The following is a 21,382-nucleotide window of genomic DNA, read 5'->3' as shown; positions in this document are numbered from 1 at the left end:
CATACTGAATTATTCTGTCAACGGGTAACAAGAAGATATTGATGTGAATTTATATACAGTTATTCCTATTTCATCTACCGGAACCTCTGCTAGTCAGACAAATCTGAAATGTCAGATAGACACTTTATGTATTTTTTTCAGATATTCTGTTACTAAAGCGCTGTGTTTACCTTGGTGAATAACAAATCAATCTGTAAATGCTGCACTCCAAAGGGAATCTAAAATGTAGATCAGGGCAATAGGAATCTCCTGGGAATATAATTGCAAGCCACTGTAGAAACAAATTATTTTGAATTTGTATGGAAAACTTTATTTGATAATAAAAATAGCATTCACAGACTTCTTTTGATAGCTACATATACATTGTGATCCCTCTCAAGGAAAGAAGCTTTACTGGATAAGTCCACATCTACTTGTACTTAAACTAATGTTATGTATAGCTTCATGGGTCAAATAAAGCTATGAACAATGTAGTATTTATATATGCATAGTGTTTTATAAAAAAGATTGGCCCATATGCATGTACTGCTTTTATCAACACAGATATAGCATTATGTCTGGAGCACATTGCAAGAAATAATGCTTAAAGAACACAGACTGCATACAAGTGCTTTATAATACAAAGGCAGGCTAACCATCAAGAGATATTCAAACCAACAAACAGCTTCTAATTGACCAAATACAGTCATCCATTTTTAGAATGTCTTTACATACCTGATTCAGAGTACATTAACATATTTCCCATGAATCATCAGGTCCATTTCAGAAATATAAACACAATATCACATTCCTCACTGCAGAGGTTTCTCATAAATTTCTCTTTTGTACAAGAAAAAAGGCAGCAATTTATTCCTTGACAGGTTCCTATTAGTTACATTGTAAAATTCTGTACAGATGGTGGCCGGCAGGTTATATTCTTCTTTAAATGTCAAATTTTTGTTGCTCTTCTTTGCAATTTTTTTTACAGTACCATGGAAAACACTGTGATAACAGAATGCATTGGTTGTAGTTTTTCCTATATCATTTTAGATATTTTGTGAAACATAAAACAGAGAATTTTCTGAAAAACACGGTTAAAGCAGCAATCATACTCCAGTGGTGTGAAAGCATGGCTCAGCATGGCAGATACTTCTGTTCCGGAACTTTCCATATGTTAGCATCACAACAACTTCCCTTACATAATTACATCATCACCTCATTTCCTTGGACTGGGAGAGGAAGAAAGGAACTACTCCCATATCACCTGTATGGGATCAGTGGGCCGTTGATCAATATTTTCTATTGAATCTTCAAGCCAATCAGATGTGGTGGTTTAGCTTTCCTCACGTCTACATCGATATATAGGATCAATTCATTCTAGGACTGTGGTTACTTTCAAACCATTTGACTTGACCTCTCTTAGTCAACCTCTCCATGTTGCGTATAACTGTGAAGCAGGCTTCGTGTTACAGGCTCCAGTCAGTTAACATGTTGCTTCTACTTTCCTCTGAATAGGAATACAAAACTTTGTTTCATTTTATTTCCACCACAGGCAGTCTACTCAGACACGTCTGACTGAGAGAAGAGGAGATGGATGTTAGTTTCCCTCTTGGGCGATTCTACAGCAAATCCAGCAGGGATAACAATTATTCTTATTTTCAGGTTATGGGGCATATAACTTGGTCCTTTAAGCTTTTACCAGGCTTCGTTGTGGTATGTGCCAATTGAAAATAAATAGCTAGACAAATGCAAAAAGGATGATTTCAAATATATTATTTCTAAAACTACTATTGGTTATAAAAATGTGAGTTTGCCTTTTCTCTGTATGATATTCACTTAGTACACTGTAGTTGTCCATAAAATGTCACTACTACCAACATCTTGTGCTATAGTTTGCTTTATAAAGCAATTCTGAGATGGAAAATGACATCAAAAACATATTAAAAACAAGCCCACCATGAAGAACCAGTTACCACAGTAAGGAGTATGTTTGAAGCCTCAGAGGGAACACATACAGTCGCTAGTGAAAGTCTACACACCCCTGGCAGTCTTCACATTTTGCTAACTTAACATTTGTATCTAAAAAGGGATTACATTAGATTTTATTTTCTATAGATCTACACAACCTACTAAACATTTTTTAAGTGAAATAAATATTATAGAAGATTTTGAATAAGATAATTATAGAATAATTTTGAATAAGATTTTACCAACTCTTAGGGCAACATAGCTCCATTGTTTTTGTCAAAATTGCTCAAGCTCAGTACATCTGGCTGGGAATCATTGCTGGAAAGCAATATTCAAACTTTGTCTGTGATTTTAAAGAATATTTAAGTCAGGACTAAGACTGGATCACTCAACACCTCTTGGAAAGCCATTCTGGTGTGTCTAGCATTAATTAACTCTAGGTTTTCAGAAGACTACGGCGGACTTTTCTCAGACTTTTGACCTGTGCTTTGCTCCTTTCATATATTTATTTTTTATCCTGACAAACCCATTTGCTGTCGGTGACAAGCATACCCATTACATGATGCTGCCACCACAATACTTGAAAATACAGAGGATCTACAACATTGCATTCACTCCACATTAGTGGCCTGTATGATGAAGTGAAAAGAAGGAAACCTGTGTTAAAACATCCACGCCAAATCATCAATTATGTTTGCAACAAGGCTGTTAAATAATACTGCAAGACAAAATAGCAAATACATTAACTTTTTGGACTAAATAAAAACTGCTGGTTTGAATTAAATCTAATGCAACACAGAGAAAAACTCTCTGTATTTTCAAGTATTGTGTTGGCACATCATGTTATGGGTAGGCTTGTCACCGGCAGGGATTGGGGAGTTTGTCAGGGTAAAAAAAAAACATGAAAGGAGCAAAGCCCAGGTAAAAACCTGCCGTAGTTTTTGGAAAACCTAACCCTGGGACAGAGTTGTATTTGTCAGCGGGACATTTACACACATTTTAATACCAAAGACCCGCCAGGAGGGCTTTCGAAGAGGTGTAAAGTGTGAGTTGTCCAGTCTCAGTCCTGACTTAAATTTGCTTGAAAATCCGAGACAAGGCTGAAATATTGCTGGCCTTCAATGATTCCCAACCACATTTACTGAGCTTGAGCAATTTTGACAAAAACAATGGCTATACGTTGCGCTAAGAGTCATGCAATCAATATATTTTTTGGGGGGGGTGTTCTATAATCTTTCTTTCACTTTGAAAATGTGGAGTAGGTTTTGTAGATAATTGTTCTACCAATCCAATTTAATAAATGTTTTGATTACATTTTAAGGCAGCAAAATGTGAAGACTGTGCAAGGGGTGTGTAGACTTTCACTAGTATGTGTTCCTTCTGAGGTTTCAAACAGAGATGCCCCAAAAAAGGTAAATCGCCATTTGTGATGTGATAGGCACATACACATACCTTCACTACAGTATTAACAACTGCAGTTATGCTCAAAATAATGAGAACAGAAACAAAACATACAGTACGAACAAAAAAAAAGATTGTACTCCTGCTGTGGTATGAATCTCTGTCCCGGATCACAAGTAGTCAAATCAATGAATCTATCAACCAGGCGATTGGATAAATCACGAGTTAATCTCCTCAGAAGTCCAAGTCCAGTGTATGTACTGTAGCCTACACAGGTTGGGGGGTGATAGGCCAGGGTCCAGGCTCTGTCCACTCAGATGCTGAGGTCCTTGGGGCTCTCTTTGTAAAGCCTTCTCATAGGCTCGGGGAACTGGTTCTGGGCGCGACCTACTGCGTTGTTGTGTCCTGCTGCGTTGTTGTGTCCTGCTGCGCTGTTGTGTCCTGCTGCGTTGTTGCAGTGTCCTGCATTGTTGTAGCCTGCGTGGTTGTGAGTGGAGGCATTGTTCTTCAGTGTACTGTAGTAGTTCCGCTCCTCCCTGCTGTAGCTGCTGTCTGGAGACGAATCTCTCTCTGACCTGTACCGTCTCTCTGGCGTTCCGTTCATCCCATACCTCTCCTCCCTCGTCTCAACCGGCGAGTCCCTCCGAAGGTTGCCGTTCTTCAGGCTGCCTCTTTCAGGAGTCCACCCCCTGGAAAGAGACAGGGAGGAAGCCCTTTTGTTCAGGCGCTCTGGGGTGGTGGCCTCTAAGTAGGCCCGGCCCGGGGTCTGTGGCTCGCTCACAAGCCTGCGGTCGTAGAGTGGTTGTTCAGGAGTAGCCGCATGACTGAGGAAACCTCCGTCCTCGTTCTCCTTCTCGGGTGTGCGGTCTCGGTGTGCTCGCTCTGCCCTGCGGTCCATGGACTTGGCCCGCCGTCGGTCAGGGGAGGCGTTATGTTTACGGGTGGGCGAACGGTCGAGGGAGCCGCGGCGTGGTCGACTGTACCTCGGGTCTAGAGTACTGCTACTAGCGGAGAGCTCCCGCTCTCGTTCTGTAGCTGCCGCCGCCGCTGCAGCCTTCTTCCCAGAGCTGTCCTTACGCAGAGTCTTTAAGAGTTTTGAGATGCCGCTCTCTGACTCTGACTTGTTGACTTTGCGGCCCCGGCTCTTCTTATTGTTGCCGCCGCTGTTTTCAGGGTAGTGTTGGCTGGGGGTGGTATGGCTGTGGTTGTTGTTCCAGGTGTGATGGTGGTGGGGGTTAAAGTGCCGGCCCTGGTGCTCCACCCTGTCCCTGTCTCGGCCCTGCGCAGCATCCTTGTGGCGTGATGGTTTGTGAAGGTCTGGTGGATAACTTGACTCCGATGAGGGGTGATATCGGCTGTTTGGTGGCAGGGTTCTCACTTCCGGAGAGTTTTGTGCCCTGGGTGTGGGAGAGTGCCCGTCATGGCTGGAGTCTGTATGAAAACAAAGGAAGAACATGAGAGACATTCTCAGACTGGATGGAGTTTCAACTAACTAAATAATATAAGCTTGGTAGCTAAGACAATTCCCACAAATTGCTTGTATCAATACAGATACAAGCAATACAGATATAGCTTGTATTTATTATAGCTTGTAATACAGCCATTTTTATGGAAACCATGTACTGCCATGCACTTCCATAAACAGTGACTTGTTTGCAAATTGGGACAATAAATATACTGGGGAAAAAGGGTGATATTAAATATTCAAATCTGTACACAAATGACTTACTTTGATCCTCAAACTAAATGACATCAAAGTAAACAATTGCTACAGTGTATTTTCAAAGAGAGCATTGGGTTGGTACATGTAGGTGGCAGCAACACAACAAGTGCCAAACATTGCAAGTGGAGGGTTGGTGTTATCAATGACACAACAAGCAGCTATGAGGTTAGAATAAAAATGACAAACAAGTCGATTATCATCGTTTGGGAATGGGAACTGCAGAAAAACAAAGAGCCTGAGAGAGGAGAAAACAAAAAAAACTGGAGCGCATTCTGCCCATGACTCTGCCCAATCAGTGGTTGTTATGGTAGCAGCAGGAGGCGAGCAGTGACATGAATCCTTCCAGAGGCGGGAGGAGGAGAAGCAGTGCATTCAGTGTGAATGGGTTCACATGGGTCATGAACGCACAGTGCAGGTTGAGGAGTGAGCCAGGCCACACAGCACCAAACACATACCCAGGGAGGAGCGGGTAGTGGGAGAGGGGGGGAAATGGTAGGGGGAGATGGGTTAAGTAGGTGAGAGATGTTGGGGTGGAGGGTAAACAGTTAGGAGGGCGGGTTGGAACAGACTTGGCTACAAACCGTGGTCTGATTTTGCCCCATTAGGTAGAAACAGGGCTCTCCCATCTTGTCATTTCTCATAGTACCAACAGCGAGATGAGGAGCCATCATCGCTGGAGGGAGGAGGAAGAACCCAGAGAAAAGAAGTGGGGAGGAAAGAGACAGAAAAAAAATAAACAAAAATAGAGAAAACAGAGGGCTTAGATCCTCAATGGAGATAAGAAAGATAAATGTAGTTGGTTCAGTAGACAAGTTTTCCTGTCAGGGACAGAAAAGGAAAACCTATAAAATTGACGGCTGAGTGGAATCCTTTGACCTTCTCGGCAGAAATAAGGAGAAACAATCCCAGATTAGAGTGAGCAGAACATACAGTATTTGGACAATAACAAGACTTGATTTATACAGGAAGAGGAACATTACATACTATGGCCAATAAAGGTTGAGAGTTTCATGTTCCTTGGTATCCACATCACCAGTGAACTATCCTGGTCCAAACACACCAAGACAGTTGTGAAGAGGGCACAACAACACATTTTCCCCCTCAGGAGAGGCATGGGTCCCGAGATCCTCAAAAAGTTCTACAGCTGCACCATCGAGAGCATCCTGACCGGTTGCATCACCACCTGGTCTGGCAACTGCTCTGCATCTGACCGTAAGGCGCTACAGAGGGTAATGCATACTGCCCAGTACATCACTGGGGCCAAGCTTCCTGCCATCCAGGAACTATATACTTGGCGGTGTCAGAGGAAGGCCCAAAGAATTGTAAAAGACTCCTGTCACCCAAGTCATAGACTGTTCTCTCTCCTACGGCATGGCAAGCGATACCGGAGCGCCATGTCTAGGACCAAAAGGCTCCTTAACAACTTCTACCCCCAAGCTGAACAATTAATCAAATGGCCACCCAAACTATTTACATCTATGCATTGTCATCGACTAACCTGTACCCCCACACATTGACTCGGTACCGGTACCCCTTGTATATAGCCTCGTTATTGTTATGTAAATATCTTGTTATTTTTTTATTACATTTATTTTTTTTCAGTTTATTTAGTAAATATTTTCTTAACTCTGTTTCTTGAACTGCATTGTTGGTTAAGGGTTTGTAAGTAAGTGTTTCACGGTAATGTTGTATTCGGCGCGTGTGACAAATACAATTTGATTTGATCACAGCAACAAGAAACTGCAGACTACAGTGTCCGTCCTGTGTGTGGGGGCCTTTCGTGTTAGTTAGTAGTCAGAGTCAGTAGTGTTAGTCATAGTATGGAGGGAACCTGTATCACATCACATCTCCACCCACCATATTCAGGCACAGATCCATCGCCCCTCTTGAGGAGCAGGTGTGCCCTCCGGCCACCATTCTTGATCAGCTCGATGGCCCGTGCGTGCTTCATGTTCTTTGTGCTCTCGCCGTTGATCTCCAGGATCTCATCTCCCACCTTTGTGTGCAGAGAGAGAGAGAGCGAGGAGGGAGGAGATTTATTGAGACAACCAGATAATTGATCCCAGGCGTGCTGAACTGTCTATTTGACAGAAATATTATAATCCAAGTGCAACAGAGTGACAGGCCTCCAATTGTTGATATTATTTTTTTCACTGAGCATACCCCCATCTTGCCGTTCCTGACAGCCGCCCCATCCTCAGCCAGCCTCAACACATATAGGTCCATGTTGTACTCCCGTCCTCCTCTCAGGCTGAACCCAAAGCCTTTACTGTCCCGCTCCAGATCCACAGAGTAGAACTCGGCGTCCTGAGAGAGCGAGAGACAGAAGGAAAGAAAAGTACATATTTACAAAGCAAGATATGCAAATACCCACAACTCATGGGCCAACAGAGGTGTCATGAAGTGAGTACTAAATTCAGGACTAATCAAGTCACATCCAGCAAAAACTCACATAATAATATAAGCCATTTAGCAGACACTTTTTTCCAAAGCAACTTACAGTCATGCGTGCATCCATTTTTACATATCGCTGGTCCCAGGAATTGAAACCACAACCCTGGCATTATAAGCGCCATGCTCTACCAACAGAGCTACAAAGGACCACACAAAACTGGAGGTACAATACCCTGGAACCAATTAATAATTATTGCTTCCTGTGCAAAACACAAAGAAAGGGCACTGCAATGGCTGGACACAGGCTCACTGCACTCATCAAAAGTTTGGCTGTGGCACTGTCACTCTTCTGCCCTCTTTTATTGATTAACTGATTCATTGATTGATTGCTTTGAATGAAAATCTTGATCTCAGATTGAAGCTGCACTGTGTGTTCTTGTGAAGTAATGATTTACTGATTGCTTCCTTCTTTGGTGATTGATTGAAACAGACCAATAGAACATGTCTGTCTTTACAGTACCTGTGAGGTCTGAGCTTTTGTCGGAGGAGGTGGAGGAGGAGCCTGTTTCGACTTTGAGTTGTTCCTGGAAAATGTAATCATTCATATGAACACATACATATGAAAATAAATCCTATTCATATAGAAGTCTTTCATGCAATTGATCCTATTATACATTTTATTTAATCAAATGCCTGTTTATTGATTGAGATTTTCATGGAAACTAACCGGGGCTCCATGGCAGTTTGGGGTGTGTGCGTGGTGGTGATGGTGGCAATCTTCTCAGCGTTGGTCAACAGAGATGCGTTGGAGGACTCTGTAGAAACACAGTAGAGGATTGTGGGTAGGGGTCATAACCTCTAATCTAGAAGTAATACATGGATTCTGGTAAGATGGCTTCTATCTTAGAGAAAAAACAAATGAGTCTGCTGTTAGATGCTCTAAAATCGCTCTTCTGCTAAACAATGTGTTTTCGAGCCGTAACTGGGTCTTGGTCAGGATTGCCGTCTTTGACAACACATTTCCATACAAGAGTTTTGCTCTCCAGAAAACACAGTCTTACCTCAAGGCTGCTCTGTTCAACCTGATGCTAATTGCCTACAATGTTGTCATCTACCATTTTGCTCACAGACACAGACAACACCAGTTCCACTCTACACAGGAACATCAAATCAAAACAAGCCTCTCTGCTTCCGTCGTTTTGTTTTTCTTTAAATTCCAGGGGTAATTGTCCTTCCTTTCTTGCAAATATAATTGTGCTGCACCACAAGCCACAACACGGCAGTCCACATTAGTCATCCTAGACATTGGTTACTTATAGATGGAATGGGGTTCTGCCTGAAGTTAGCAAGAGCACCAGCCTGATTCATTCATCCCTCTCTCCCTCGCTACCCTGACAGCACTGCCTGCCTTCCCCCATGATCACAAAGCTGTCTGGGGGACACAACCTGAACGGCTCAACAATAAATATCTCCACACAAAATTACAGTCTAGTTGGGGAAGGTTGTGGCTGCATGGGTTCTATCTAGAGTTGTTCTACCATTAGAGAAAACAGTAGGCTATAAATAGATGTTATCATTGTGGTCGTTAAAACAAACTGCCATGCTTTGTTTAATGACTGGTTTTGCATTGTCTCCTCCTTCGTGTGTGTGTGCTCCTGGCTCTCCTCTCATCTTAATGAAGCTACATTTTACCAGCTTTTCTGGAGAGCCCTTTAGAGGCAGAGCAGCAACCTAACACACACACACACACACACCACACACACACACACACACACACACACACACACACACACACACACACACACACACACACACACACACACACACACACACACACACACCCCACACACACACACACACACACACACACACACACACACACACACACACACACACACACACACACACACACACACACACACACACACACACACCTCTCATTGGTCCACAAGTCTCTCAGCCAATGACAGGCCATTCTAGGGGCTGGCTGTACTGTTGTTCTGGGACATGGCACAACTCAACACATTCCTACTCATGGGGATAGAGCCAATTTCCTGTCACAGCCTGTTCCTGCCATAACCAGTATTACGCATGCATTTCCTGTCACCTTGTTCCATCCAGACTGAGGAGATGAACACTGACAGGAAGCAGTGATTACACCGAAAACACAGTTCACTGAGTTGATCATCTCGTCGTTTCAAAATGGCAGCTATTACCAAACTGGGAGACTGCAGCACATCCAAATGACATTATCAGTCTGCCTATCATACACTGTACTACAATCAACACACACATACTTATCAGCTTGCCCTCCCCAAATTCTAACCTTGACCATAAAAGGGGGGGAAGTTATAACTGACCAGAGATACATATCTAGTGGCATCCCCTCCCTACTCATTCACAGTCCCAACCCTCTCCCAGTTTGAAGCCAGGGCAGGGAGCATGGCCTCTCATAGCGCTAGATAGCTCCCCAGGTTGATAGAAAGTGCTTCTGCCAGCGCAGGGCAGTGATGCCAATTGACTCCCGCTAGAGCTATGAATAAGTCACCTCCCTACTGCATTATAAAACAGAAAGCCACAAAGTCTTACCATCACCAGGAATGATCCTCAGAGAGACTGTGTTCCCGGCCTCCTTGATCAGGTTGACGATGTCCGAGTGGGACTTGTTGGTAATGGAGCAGCCGTTGACGGACAAGATGCGATCACCCACCTTCAGCTTCCCACAGCGGTCCGCAGGGCTCCCCTCGATGATGCGCCCTATTTTGTGGGGCATGGCCACACATGCATTTCCAGCTTTGATGTGTAGTGTGTGTGTGATTTGGTTATTGATTACGTAATTTGATTATGAGAAAAGAAAGAGAAGGAAAAAAGAGAGAAAAGAAGGCAAAGGGTTAAAAACTTCTTAGGGATAGGGGGCAGTATTCGGAAGTTCGGATGACTGACATGCCCAAAGTAAACTGCCTGTTACTCAGGCCCAGAAGCTGGAATATGCATATAATTGGTAGTATTGGATAGAAAACACTCTGAAGTTTCTAAAACTGTTGATGAATTGTCTGTGAGTATAACAGAACTGATATGGCAGGCGAAAAGCCGAGCAGAATCCATCCAGAATTGTTTTTGTTGTTGAGGTGACCACCCATTGAAATGCCTGTCTATGGGAAAATCTAAGGAAATCCTCGCAGATTGCAGTTCCTATGGCTTCCACTAGATGTCAACAGTCTTTAGAAAGGGTTTCAGGCTTGTTTTTTGAAAAATGAGCTAGAATTTGTAGTTTTTCAAGGTGGCTCTCATTTTGACTGTAGTGTTTTGTGGCGCGTGTGGATGAGGGCGCGCACTTCGTTACTTATCTCCGGTATTGAACACGCTATTCTCCGTCTTAAATTTGATTGTTTATTTACTTTTGGGATTCCTTTGTATGCATTTTGAACGAGTGGAACAGGTGGATTACTGAATCAAGCGCGCCAACTAAACTGACTTTTTTGGGATATAAAGGACTTTATTGAACAAAACAACCATTTGTTGTGTAGCTGGGACCCTTGGGATTGCAAACAGAGGAAGATCTTCAAAGGTAAGGGATTTATTTTATCGCTATTTCTGACTTTTGTGACGCCTCTGCTGGTTTGGAAAATGTTTTTAATGCTTTTGTACGCTGGGCGCTGTCCTCAGATAATTGTCCTCAGATAATTGCATGGTATGCCTTCGCCGTAAAGCCTTTTTGAAATCTGACAAAGCGGCTGAATTAACATGAAGTTAAATGATGTATGACACTTGTATTTTCATGAATGTTTAGTATTACAATTTTTGTATTTTGAATTTCGTGCTCTGCAATTTCACCGGATGTTGTCGAGGTGTGTCGCTAGCGGAACGTCTAGCCCAAAGTGGTTTTTAATCATCCAAATCACCATAGGCCATTCACCCAGAGAGGACGACCCAAGAACCAGCCAACCGTGGCACTGGAAACATGGTGCAATCACGGAGTATGCATCCGGAACACAGCTTACATCCCTAGTGGTGGACAGACTCGTATTGTGTGGTCATTAAGGAATTCATGGTCTCTGTTTTTGTCTCTGCTGTCTTCCTCTGCTCCCCTGATGCGTTAATCAATGGGATTTACGGAACTGGTCAGGGCCCTTTGTGGCCCCTGCTCGGCAGGCTATCGATGACCTTGACACGGCCTTACGACTGTCTTCCCCTTCCCCTCAGCACCAGGGATCACTGGGGAGGATGCAGCCTGTGCCACAGCGGAGTGGTTCGATGCTGGACGTGTCATTTGGTTTCTGACCCTTTGAGCGGCTCAGAGAATGAGATGTATTCCTAAAGAGTGATACTCAGAAATCTCAGGCTCCTCACTTATGTCAAGAGAGAATGCACACTCTATCAGAGAGGCTACAGACAGAGACATGCTAGCGTCGCATGGGACTGTTTGCATACTGCGTGCTACGCAAGCAAAGCAATGCAAGCTGTACAAGCTGAGTGACAGCGTTCAATACAGCACATCTTGTTTACAGAGCAGCTCTGAACTGACTCTAGGGAGCTTTCGCTCTCCCCTCCCTCCCTCCCTCCCTCCCTCCCTCCCTCCCTCCCACATCCATATTTATCACATCACCTTGTGCTTCAAGCTCCCCTTCCTTCTTCTTGATTAAAAACTGCCCTTGTGTCCTGCCACTCTATCCAAATAATGAGATATGGGACATTACTGGGTGTGACAAATACCCAGGATTTAATACCCAATCTGCTGATCACAACACCAGCGCACGCACAGCAGCTCGCAATGGTGGGATGGGCTGGAGGGAGAAAAGGGGTTTGCATAGTATGATGTATGGGAGAGGTAAAGTGCCAGTGCAAAGGTCTTTGTTCGTCACAATACCCAAACATCTATGGCCCTCTCAGGCAAAAGAAGACTCCATAGATTGATCACAAACGGATGGACGTGCACTATTTCCCTCCTTCCATATTCCCTCTCATGTCTCTCTCTATGTTGGACCTCCACTAGCGGAGGGGGAGATCTGGTAGAGAAACATCCCCATCAGCACATTAATTCATCCCATCCCCACAATGAGACGGGAAGAAACTCTCAAATGATTCCCACATCGGGCTCTGGTCAGAAGCAGTGCACTACATGGGGAACATAGGGGTCTGGTCAGAAGTAGTGCACTACATGGGGAACATAGGGGTCTGGTCAGAAGTAGTGCACTACATGGAGAATATATGGTATAATTTGAGACGCAAACAGAGACAGTTGAGACAGAAGTGTCACTGAGTCTGAGGATCCAGCTGCAGACAGTCGCTCATAAAGAAAGACATCAAGTCTCAGTGGGATATCTCCTGCTTGTATAAATGATACGTAAACAACCTCTACTTCTACCTTCTATTCTATGGGGCTTCAACTATAGCCCACAGGATCAATGAAACTGGGTCCATTGCACTGCACAGTAGCTAACAAAACATTAATTTGATAGTAACCAGGCCATATTGCATGTTTTACACCATGCTACATCTTCCTGGTCATCAGGCAGGCTGTGTAAGGAGACCTTGGAGCAATATTGGTACTTCAAACTCATCAGAGGGAACTTAATACTACATTTGTTCAGAGGAGGATATTTAAATCAAATCAAATAAAGTTGTACTTTTCACATGGCCAAACAAAATAGATGTAGAACTTAGCGTGAAATGCTTACTTACGAGTCCTTAACCAACAACACAGAGTTTAAAAAAAGTAAATAAACTAAAGGACAAATAGTAACACAATAAAATAAAAATAACGAGGCTAGATACAAGGGGTACCGGTTCCGAGTCAATGTGTAACAGGTTAATCGAGGGAATTGAAGTAATATATACAGTACCAGTCAAAGGTTTGGACATCTACTCATTCAAAGGTTTTTCTTTATTTTTATTATTTTCGACATTGTAGAATAATAGTGAATACATCACTATCACAAAACTATGAAATAACAAATAGTGGAATCATGTAGTAACCAAAAAAGTGTTAAACAAATATATTTTATATTTGAGATTCAAAGATGACAGCTTTGCACACTCTCAGCATTCTCTCAACCAGCTTAACCTGGAATGCTTTTCCAACAGTCTTGAAGGAGTTCCCACATACGCTGAGCACTTGTTGGCTGCTTTTACTTTACTTTGCGAGCCAACTCATCTCAAACCACCAGCTTCACCGCTATGGATTCCAGCTTTAATGCATGCCTTTGTGGATATTTAAACTCAAGCCAGCAAAGATTTGAATGAGGGAAATCAGTGGGAGGAGCGATTTCTACATCACTCTCCTTCTTGGTCAAATAGCCCTTACACAGCCTGTGTGTTTTGGGTCATTGTCCTGTTGAAAATGTAAATGATAGTCCCACTAAGCGCAAACCAGAAAGGATGGCGTATCGCTACAGAATGCTGTTGTAGCCATGCTGGTTAAGTGTGCCTTGAATTCTAAATAAATCACTGACAGGGTCACCAGCAAAGCCCCCCCCCACACCATCACACCTCCTCCTCCATGCTTCACGTTGGGAACCACATATGCGAAGATAAACCATTCACCTACTCTGCGTCTCACAAAGACACGGCGGTTAGAACCAAACATTTCACAACAAAGGACAGATTTTCACACACACCGGTGTGTGGGGCATCAATATGCGTGTGTGTGCATGTGTCAGTGTAGTATGTGTGAGTGTGGGGTTAGAGTCCAGTGCATGGCCCTGCAGTCATCGGTCGTGTGTCTTGGCCCAAGCAAGTCTCTTCCTCTTATTGGTGTCATTTAGTAGTGGTTTCTTTGCAGCAATTCGACCATGAAGGCCTGATTAACGCAGTCTCCTTTGAACAGTTGATGTTGAGATGTGTCTGTTACTTGAACTCTGTGAAGCATTTATTTGGGGCTGCAATTTCTGAGGCTGGTAACTGTAATGAACTTATCCTCTGCCGCAGAGGTAACTCTAGGTCTTCCTTTCCTGTGACGGTCCTCACTATGTCATAGTGTTGAGGTCTTCACTATTGTTCTACAATGTATAATATAGTAAAAATTAAGAAAAACCCTTGAATGAGTAGGTGTGTCCAGATTTTTGACTGGTACTGTACATGTAAGTAGGGGTAAAGTGACAATGCATAGGTAATAAACAGAGAGTAGCAGCAGCGTATGTGAAGGAATGTGATTGTATGTGTGTGTGTTTTTGTGTGTGTGTGTGTGTGTGGGGCATCAATATGCGTGTGTGTGCATGTGTCAGTGTAGTATGTGTGAGTGTGGGGTTAGAGTCCAGTGCATGGCCCTGCAGTCATGGGTGAACAGGGAGTAGAGGAGGGGACTAAGCACACACCCCTGACAGCCCCCAGTGTTGTTGGTCAGCGCGGCGGATGTGCCTACCCTCACCACCTGGGGGCAGCCCGTCAGGAAGTCCCGGAGCCAGAGGGAGGTGTTTAGTCCCAGGGTACTTAGCTAAATGATGAGTTTGGAGAGCACTATGCTGTTGAATGCTGAGCTGTAGTCAATGAACAGCATTCTCATAAAGGTGTTCCTCTTGTCCAGGTGGGAAAGGGCAGTGTGGAGTGCAATATAGATTGCGTCATCTGTGGATCTGTTGGGGCAGTATGCAAATTGGAGTGGGTCCAGGATTTCTGGGATGTGAGCCATGACCAGCCTTTCAAAGCATTTCATGACTACACATGTGACTGCTACGAACCCAAAGTCATTTAGGCAGGTTACCTTGGCGTTCTTGGGCACAGGGACTATGGTAGTCTGCTTGAAACGTGGTATTAGACTGGGTCAGGGAGAGGTTGAAAATGTCAGTGAAGACACTTGCCAGATGGTCAACGCATGCTCTGAGTACACGTCCTGGTAATCCGTCTGGCCCTGCGGCCTTGTGAATGTTAACCTGTTTAAAGGTCTTACTCACATTGGCTTAACATCCCTCTTTGACGGCTGAGTGACCTTAAATGGCGACAATTTCACAATTTTGCCTTCATACATAAACAGTACGGACAGCTATAGAATGTGCTGAGTGGAACTTAAATGACATGCTGAGTGAATCAGCCAGAACCGGCCATGTATTAAGTCTGCCTCTGAATCGGTGTTGATAGTGTTTTTGATAAAGCATCAGCCAGCCAGTTATCCCCGGCGGTGAATGCACCTGGGCACATAAAGAGATTTCTGTTTCCCTAAGCTCATGGTTATGGAGTTTGTGACCTCGAGCTGTGCCATTAAGTCCACTCCCATCTGAAATTACTCCCCTGCTATTCATAAAGAAGGTGGGAATGAGGATACAATGAGGAGTGACTGTCAAAAATATTGTAATTCCACCCCCAAGAAATGACATCAATCGTGTTGCTGAGTGACGGGCGGTGTTGATGCACTGTTAGGGTTGTGTGTTTACTAGTGTGCTGCTTGGCAGACTCAGGTTGTGTCACGCACTGGGGCATCACTATTTCCCTGTCTCACTTTGTAAACTTTGAGGGGGACTTTTGATAACACAAGGAAATGGACTGTCTGGATAACATCAGGGGGAGTGTTCTGTAGTTATTCGGCGTAGCTACGACTCAATCACCTCGGATCTTTTCAAGAGGCTGTTTAATAATACATGCTTTTCATGCGTAAGTTAACCCTGAAAGGGTTGGTTTTCAGAAAAGATTGTTAATACTGTAGATTAATAACCACCGTAAAGTCAAGCAGAAGAATCAGGTTTTGCTCAGATTACCGGATATTTTACCAGATTATTCCCCAGTTTAACCCAGTTCAACCCATAGCAAATGAAAACTGGTTCTCAGACCAACCTGAAAACAGACAATTGCAACTTAACCCATCATAGCCCACTCTGGTAGTAGCAAAGCCCAGCTAACCATAACCCAGACCAGCGTAGTATTGCCTACCCCACTCACCGAACGTAGTTCCAGCATCAGGCCTAGAGACAGATGACACAATGACGAATCCGAAGCCCTCATTCTCTCCACGTTGGATCTCCACGTCATAGGGCTGCAGGGCTGCAGTGACCACAGCACTGCCAGAGCCACCTCCTCCCCCACTGCCGATGCCACTGGTGGAGCCACTGCCGGAGCTGACCGTGTTGAGGGAGTTCTGGCTGCCCTGGGGGGTCCGCTTGCCCTCCGTCAGGGAGGGGGCCTGGGTGCTGCTGTGGTGGGACGAGGCAGGGGACGGGGGCACGTCACCCTCCCCTTTCGAAACTGAGGAAGAGATGGGGGAAGGAGGGGGGATGAAGGAGGACAGGCAATACAAAAAAGGTGTTCAGCAAACATACAAACAACATTCAAACATTTGGCATGGGCTAGTAATAGTTAAATGAGCCACTAAGCACTAGGTCTCAGCCAGAACCCAGGCTTGTGTGGGTAGTGTAGGCAGCCGCTGTTGTTGAGTGTGTGGGTGAGTGTGCATATGCCTGTGTAGTCTCTGTGACCTGTCCTCACCTCCGTATCCAGAGCTCTTGCGTCGGACGGTGAGGTTGACGTGGCCCTGCTTGGCGGCCTGCTGCATCAGCTGCACCACCAGCTGGTGAGACTTCCCCACCACCGCCGTGCCGTCCACACAGATGAGCTCGTCCCCCGAACGCAGGCGTCCGTCCTCATCTGCTGCACCGTACTTCACTATGTGCCCAATGTAGATCTACAAAACGTATTACAAATACATTAGCCCTGTAATTCACTTGTAGTTCAAGTTCAGTACAGCACAGTTAAATAAAACCCTTTTTTATGTTCCATGACAGGTTCCATGTTAGTAGTAACTGAAGCTAAGCCAGAGCGCATTGTAGTCTTTTGAGGCTGTAGAATGGATAGGGCTGGTCTTACTGTGTGGCGGAGGGGAATGTGTGTGCGTGTCTGTAGGACATTTAGTACAGGGTGTACCGCGGAGCATCCTTGGCACAAATAACAACTGCTAATTCCTCTGTGGTAGGCTTGCTGCCTACAGCGTCTCTATTTCTCACTCATCTCTCGCTCTTTCTCTTCATTCTCTCTCTTTCGCTGCCTTTCTCTACTTTTCTTTTTCTCTCTTCATGCCCCCTTTGAAACACATGGCACAGAACCAAAGGCTTCTGGGTAAGACCCTTGCTTCCACTAATAAGCCGTCTAAATGAACCTCCTGAGACCAGCATGCAGACCTACCCCATCTAACAGACAGCACAAGTCATCTCTCACAGTCAGACAGACAGCAGACTGTACATTTCTACTGCTCCGTGTTAAAGGTAGAGACTGGGGGAAGAACAAGTGATGCCGATGGAAGAGAGAAAGAAGACGAAGAGGCTGCCAGCTCTTGGCATTTGGTTGAGCGTCACAGTGTGAGTGTGATCTGACAGAGAATGAGTGTTGTGAACGTGTGTGTGTGTGTTTGAAGCTTAATAACAAAGAAAGCCCTAAGGCAGGGACTCTGACAGGAAACATACCGTGATGAAGCTGTAATTGACCATTGAGGGTTCAGTACTATGGCTGCCCTTTTAACACGCATTCGTTAACACGCATTCAGAACTCTGTTTAGTGTTTAACACGTGATGTAATTACCAGGCGTGGGGAATGTTTAATCATCAGTCGTGTATAAGTGAACGGTGTGTCGCAAGGGGAGTGATTCAATATGGATATGTCCCCTTAGAATCCCTTTGCTTTTCCTTGGCACATCTAAATTAAACAGTGACAGAGAAGGGACATGGTGGAGGAATGGTGGAGAGATACTCACCGGCTCCCCGGGCTCATTTCCTCCAAGGATGCGGAACCCAAATCCTGTATCCTTCCGCCACAGGAAAATCTCCTGCTCCTGGCAATCTGTCTCTGAAACACACAACAACAAGAACTCAGTGGAGGTGAAACAGGGAGCAGACCTGACACCCAGAAATGTAACTCTGCGGCATGACTGTTGCATTAATCAATACACATTCAGTTAGGTACGATCTTGTTGTTAAACAATCTGGTATGAACACGCCCTCCTCTCTGCTCTCCTCGGCATCACCGGGCATATTAGGTTCCTTCTCTCAGGTGTAAGGTTGGATCCCACAGGACAGGAAGAATAAATGCCCGGATGCACTTGCTTTCTATGTGAATGTGACCTGTTTAAATGAACACTTATACTCTCTCTGACTCTTTTTCTCTTTCCCCGTCTCTCTCTTTGGAACACACAAACACACGCCACACACACACGCGCTTGTAAGCCCTCTGCGGCTGTGGCAGGCTGTGTGAGGACTACAGCTGTTGCCGTGACCATATTATAGCCACACCAGCAGTCATGAGTCACTACCGCAGTAAAATTCCATGTGACCGTTGAGTCATGGTAATCTCCTTTATGAACCCTGGACATGCTTTGGTAGTAGCCAACTTGTGAACTACCATCAGGTCCTAATGGCCTGGTACTCAGGGCTCTATTGTCCCTCTAACCACTCTGACAACAATGCAAATGCAATCAAAAATCACATCAAACACTTATCATCAAAACAGTAGGTCTATCATACTTTTAAAACTCACCTCACTGTGATGATCAATGTGAAGAAAGAAGTTCAACAGCAGGTTGAAACTGAGTGGAAAACATGGTCCTTGTGGACGTTGTTTCAAAGCCTAACACAACGAAATGGACAGCGCTTTCTAAGGTGACGATTCATTCAAATCACCCATACACATATTAGAGCTTATGCATAGGCTTATGAGCCCAAGCCAATAAAACTGAATTAAAATTATGATTTTGCCATGACAACAATACATGTCCTACTGCACATTATGCATGGCAGAAAAACATAAAACAAAACTGATTTTAGCCTTTGAGTCTAGACTGTATTAATATGCATACTGGATGGACTGGTTACCTTATGCTATGTTCCAAAATCTCTATCCATGAGTGGGTGAGAATGTATAGCCCTAGGCGATGCTGTTGTTTCATTGATTGTGCAGGGTGGCTTACAGCTAGCCTACAATTACAGAATTTGTATTTGATTTAGAATAGCCTAGTAATAGGTAATTTTATATTTTCATAATTAATTGGCTGACACATTACCTTTAGCTATACAGAATATCTCACCACTGTCATGACGTTGGCCTGAGTGGGGGAAGTTTATGACCCCCATAAATACCCTTCTCCCTTTCCTCTCTCTTGACTCTACAGAAGGACTCTTGAAAAGCCTTTGATAAACATAGAGAGTCTGGGAACATCAAATGGTGGGGGAAAAGGAACCATATTTCGGTAATCCAACCAGTTGAAAATATGCGTTGGTACTTAATGAAAATGATGCCAGATCAGTTGGCGTCTGAGACATTCTTACAAATGATAGGATGACATAAACTGTATCTTGGAAAGTCTACACATTATTCACATGGAATTGTTGTGCAATTTAAATGTTTAAATATGAAACTATTTGTGAAAAGATTAAATGTAATTGTCACGTTCCTGACCTGTTTTCTCTTGTTTTGTATGTCTTTATTGGTCAGGGCGTGAGTGTTGGGTGGGCAGTCTATGTTTTCTATTTCTATGTTGGGTTTTGTGTTCGGCCTGGTATGATTCTCAATTAGAGACAGGTGTGTATCGTTTGTCTCTGATTGAGAGTCATACTAAGGCAGCCAGGGTTTCACTGGTGTTTTGTGGGTGTTTGTTTCCTGTGTTAGCGTTTGGGCCACACAGGACTGTTGCAGGTTAGTCACGTTTGTTGTTTTGTTAATTTGTTAGTGTTTGTTGGTTTGTCATTAAAATCATGAATACCTCCTACTCCGCATCTTGGTCCGATCCATGCTCCTCCTCGTCTGAGGAGGAGAACGACATTGACAGCCGTTACAGAAACACCCACCAAACCAGGACCAAGCGGATTGGAGAAGGACGGCAAGAACAAAAGCAATGGAGAGAAGAGGAATGGACATGGGAGCAAATARTCAACGGAGAAGGACCCTGGGCTAAGGTGGGAGAGAATRMCCGCTCTCGGGAGGAGAAGGAGGCAGCCACAGCCCAGGAGCGCTGGTATGAGGAGGCAGCACYTAAGAGAGGCTGGAAGCCCGAGAGGCTCACCCAAAAATTTCTTGGGGGGGGCTAAAGGGGAGTGTGGCGAAGCCGGGTTGGTTACCTGAGCCAACTCCCCGGGCTTACCGTGGAGTGAGAGGGCGTCGTACTGGTGCAGACAACCGTGTTATGCGGTAAAGCGCACAGTGTCCCAGTACGCGTGCTTAGCCCAGTGCGGGCTATTCCACCTTGCCGCACTGGGAGGGCTAGGTTGGGCATCGAGCCGGATGTCATGAAGCCGGCCCACGTATCTGGCCTCCAGTACGTCTCCTCGGGCCGGCGTACATGGCACCAGCCTTACAGGTGGTGTCCCCGGTTCGCCTGCATAGCCAGTGCGGGCTATTCCACCTCGCCGCACTGGCAGGGCTACGGGGACCATTCAACCTGGTAAGGTTGGAGAGGCTCGGTGCTCAAGAGCGCGTGTCCTCCTTCACGGTCCGGCATATCCGGCCGCACCTTCCCGCCCCAGCCCAGTACCACCAGTGCTTACACCACGCACCAGGCTTCAGTGCATCTCCAGAGCCCTGTTCCTCTCGCCCTGAGGTGCGTGCCCTCAGCCCGGTACCTCCAGTTCCGGCACCACGCATCAGGCCTATTGTGCGTCTAAGCCGGCCAGAGTCTGCCGTCTGCCCAGCGGTGCCTGAAACTGCCCCTCTGCCCAGCGGTGCCTGAACTGCCCGCTGCCCGCGGTGCCTGAACTGCCGGCTGCCCAACGCCGTCTGAGCCATCTGTCTGCCAGCGCCGTCTGAGCCATCCGTCTGCCCAACGCCGTCTGAGCCATCCGTCTGCCCAACGCCGTCTGACCCATCCGTCTGCCACGCTGAGCATCGTCTCCAACGCTCTGAGCCATCCGTCTGCCCAACGCCGTCTGAGCCATCCGTCTGCCCAACGCCGTCTGAGCCATCTGTCTGCCCAACGCCGTCTGAGCCATCCGTCTGCCCAACGCCGTCTGAGCC

At 45.2% G+C, this 21,382-nt stretch overlaps 1 protein-coding gene across 9 annotated transcripts in view; it reads right to left on the bottom strand.

Annotated features, from left to right (window-relative positions):
- Positions 1 to 284: 284 nt before the first annotated feature.
- Positions 285 to 21,382, bottom strand: part of LOC111966171 (membrane-associated guanylate kinase, WW and PDZ domain-containing protein 1-like) — a 142,790-nt gene continuing 121,692 nt past the window's right edge. For 8 of the 9 annotated variants that reach the window (XM_023990591.2, XM_023990594.2, XM_023990595.2 and 5 more), the window contains exons 14-22: positions 18,135 to 18,226; positions 16,877 to 17,072; positions 16,334 to 16,636; positions 10,055 to 10,258; positions 8,193 to 8,280; positions 7,986 to 8,049; positions 7,235 to 7,378; positions 6,929 to 7,067; positions 285 to 4,779 (exon numbers count right to left, since the gene is read on the bottom strand). In XM_023990591.2, coding sequence (XP_023846359.1) covers positions 3,662 to 4,779; positions 6,929 to 7,067; positions 7,235 to 7,378; positions 7,986 to 8,049; positions 8,193 to 8,280; positions 10,055 to 10,258; positions 16,334 to 16,636; positions 16,877 to 17,072; positions 18,135 to 18,226 — 2,348 coding nt within the window. In that variant the 3' untranslated portion in view covers positions 285 to 3,661. Of the gene's footprint in view, positions 4,780 to 5,652; positions 5,745 to 6,928; positions 7,068 to 7,234; positions 7,379 to 7,985; positions 8,050 to 8,192; positions 8,281 to 10,054; positions 10,259 to 16,333; positions 16,637 to 16,876; positions 17,073 to 18,134; positions 18,227 to 21,382 lie in introns of all 9 variants that reach the window. The other variant, XM_023990600.2, reaches the window with a different exon arrangement.

This window comes from Salvelinus sp. IW2-2015, linkage group LG7 (genome assembly GCF_002910315.2).
Source record: "Salvelinus sp. IW2-2015 linkage group LG7, ASM291031v2, whole genome shotgun sequence".
In the NCBI taxonomy this organism is placed as follows: Eukaryota; Metazoa; Chordata; class Actinopteri; order Salmoniformes; family Salmonidae; genus Salvelinus; species Salvelinus sp. IW2-2015.
This window is presented reverse-complemented; position numbering and strand designations above follow the sequence as displayed.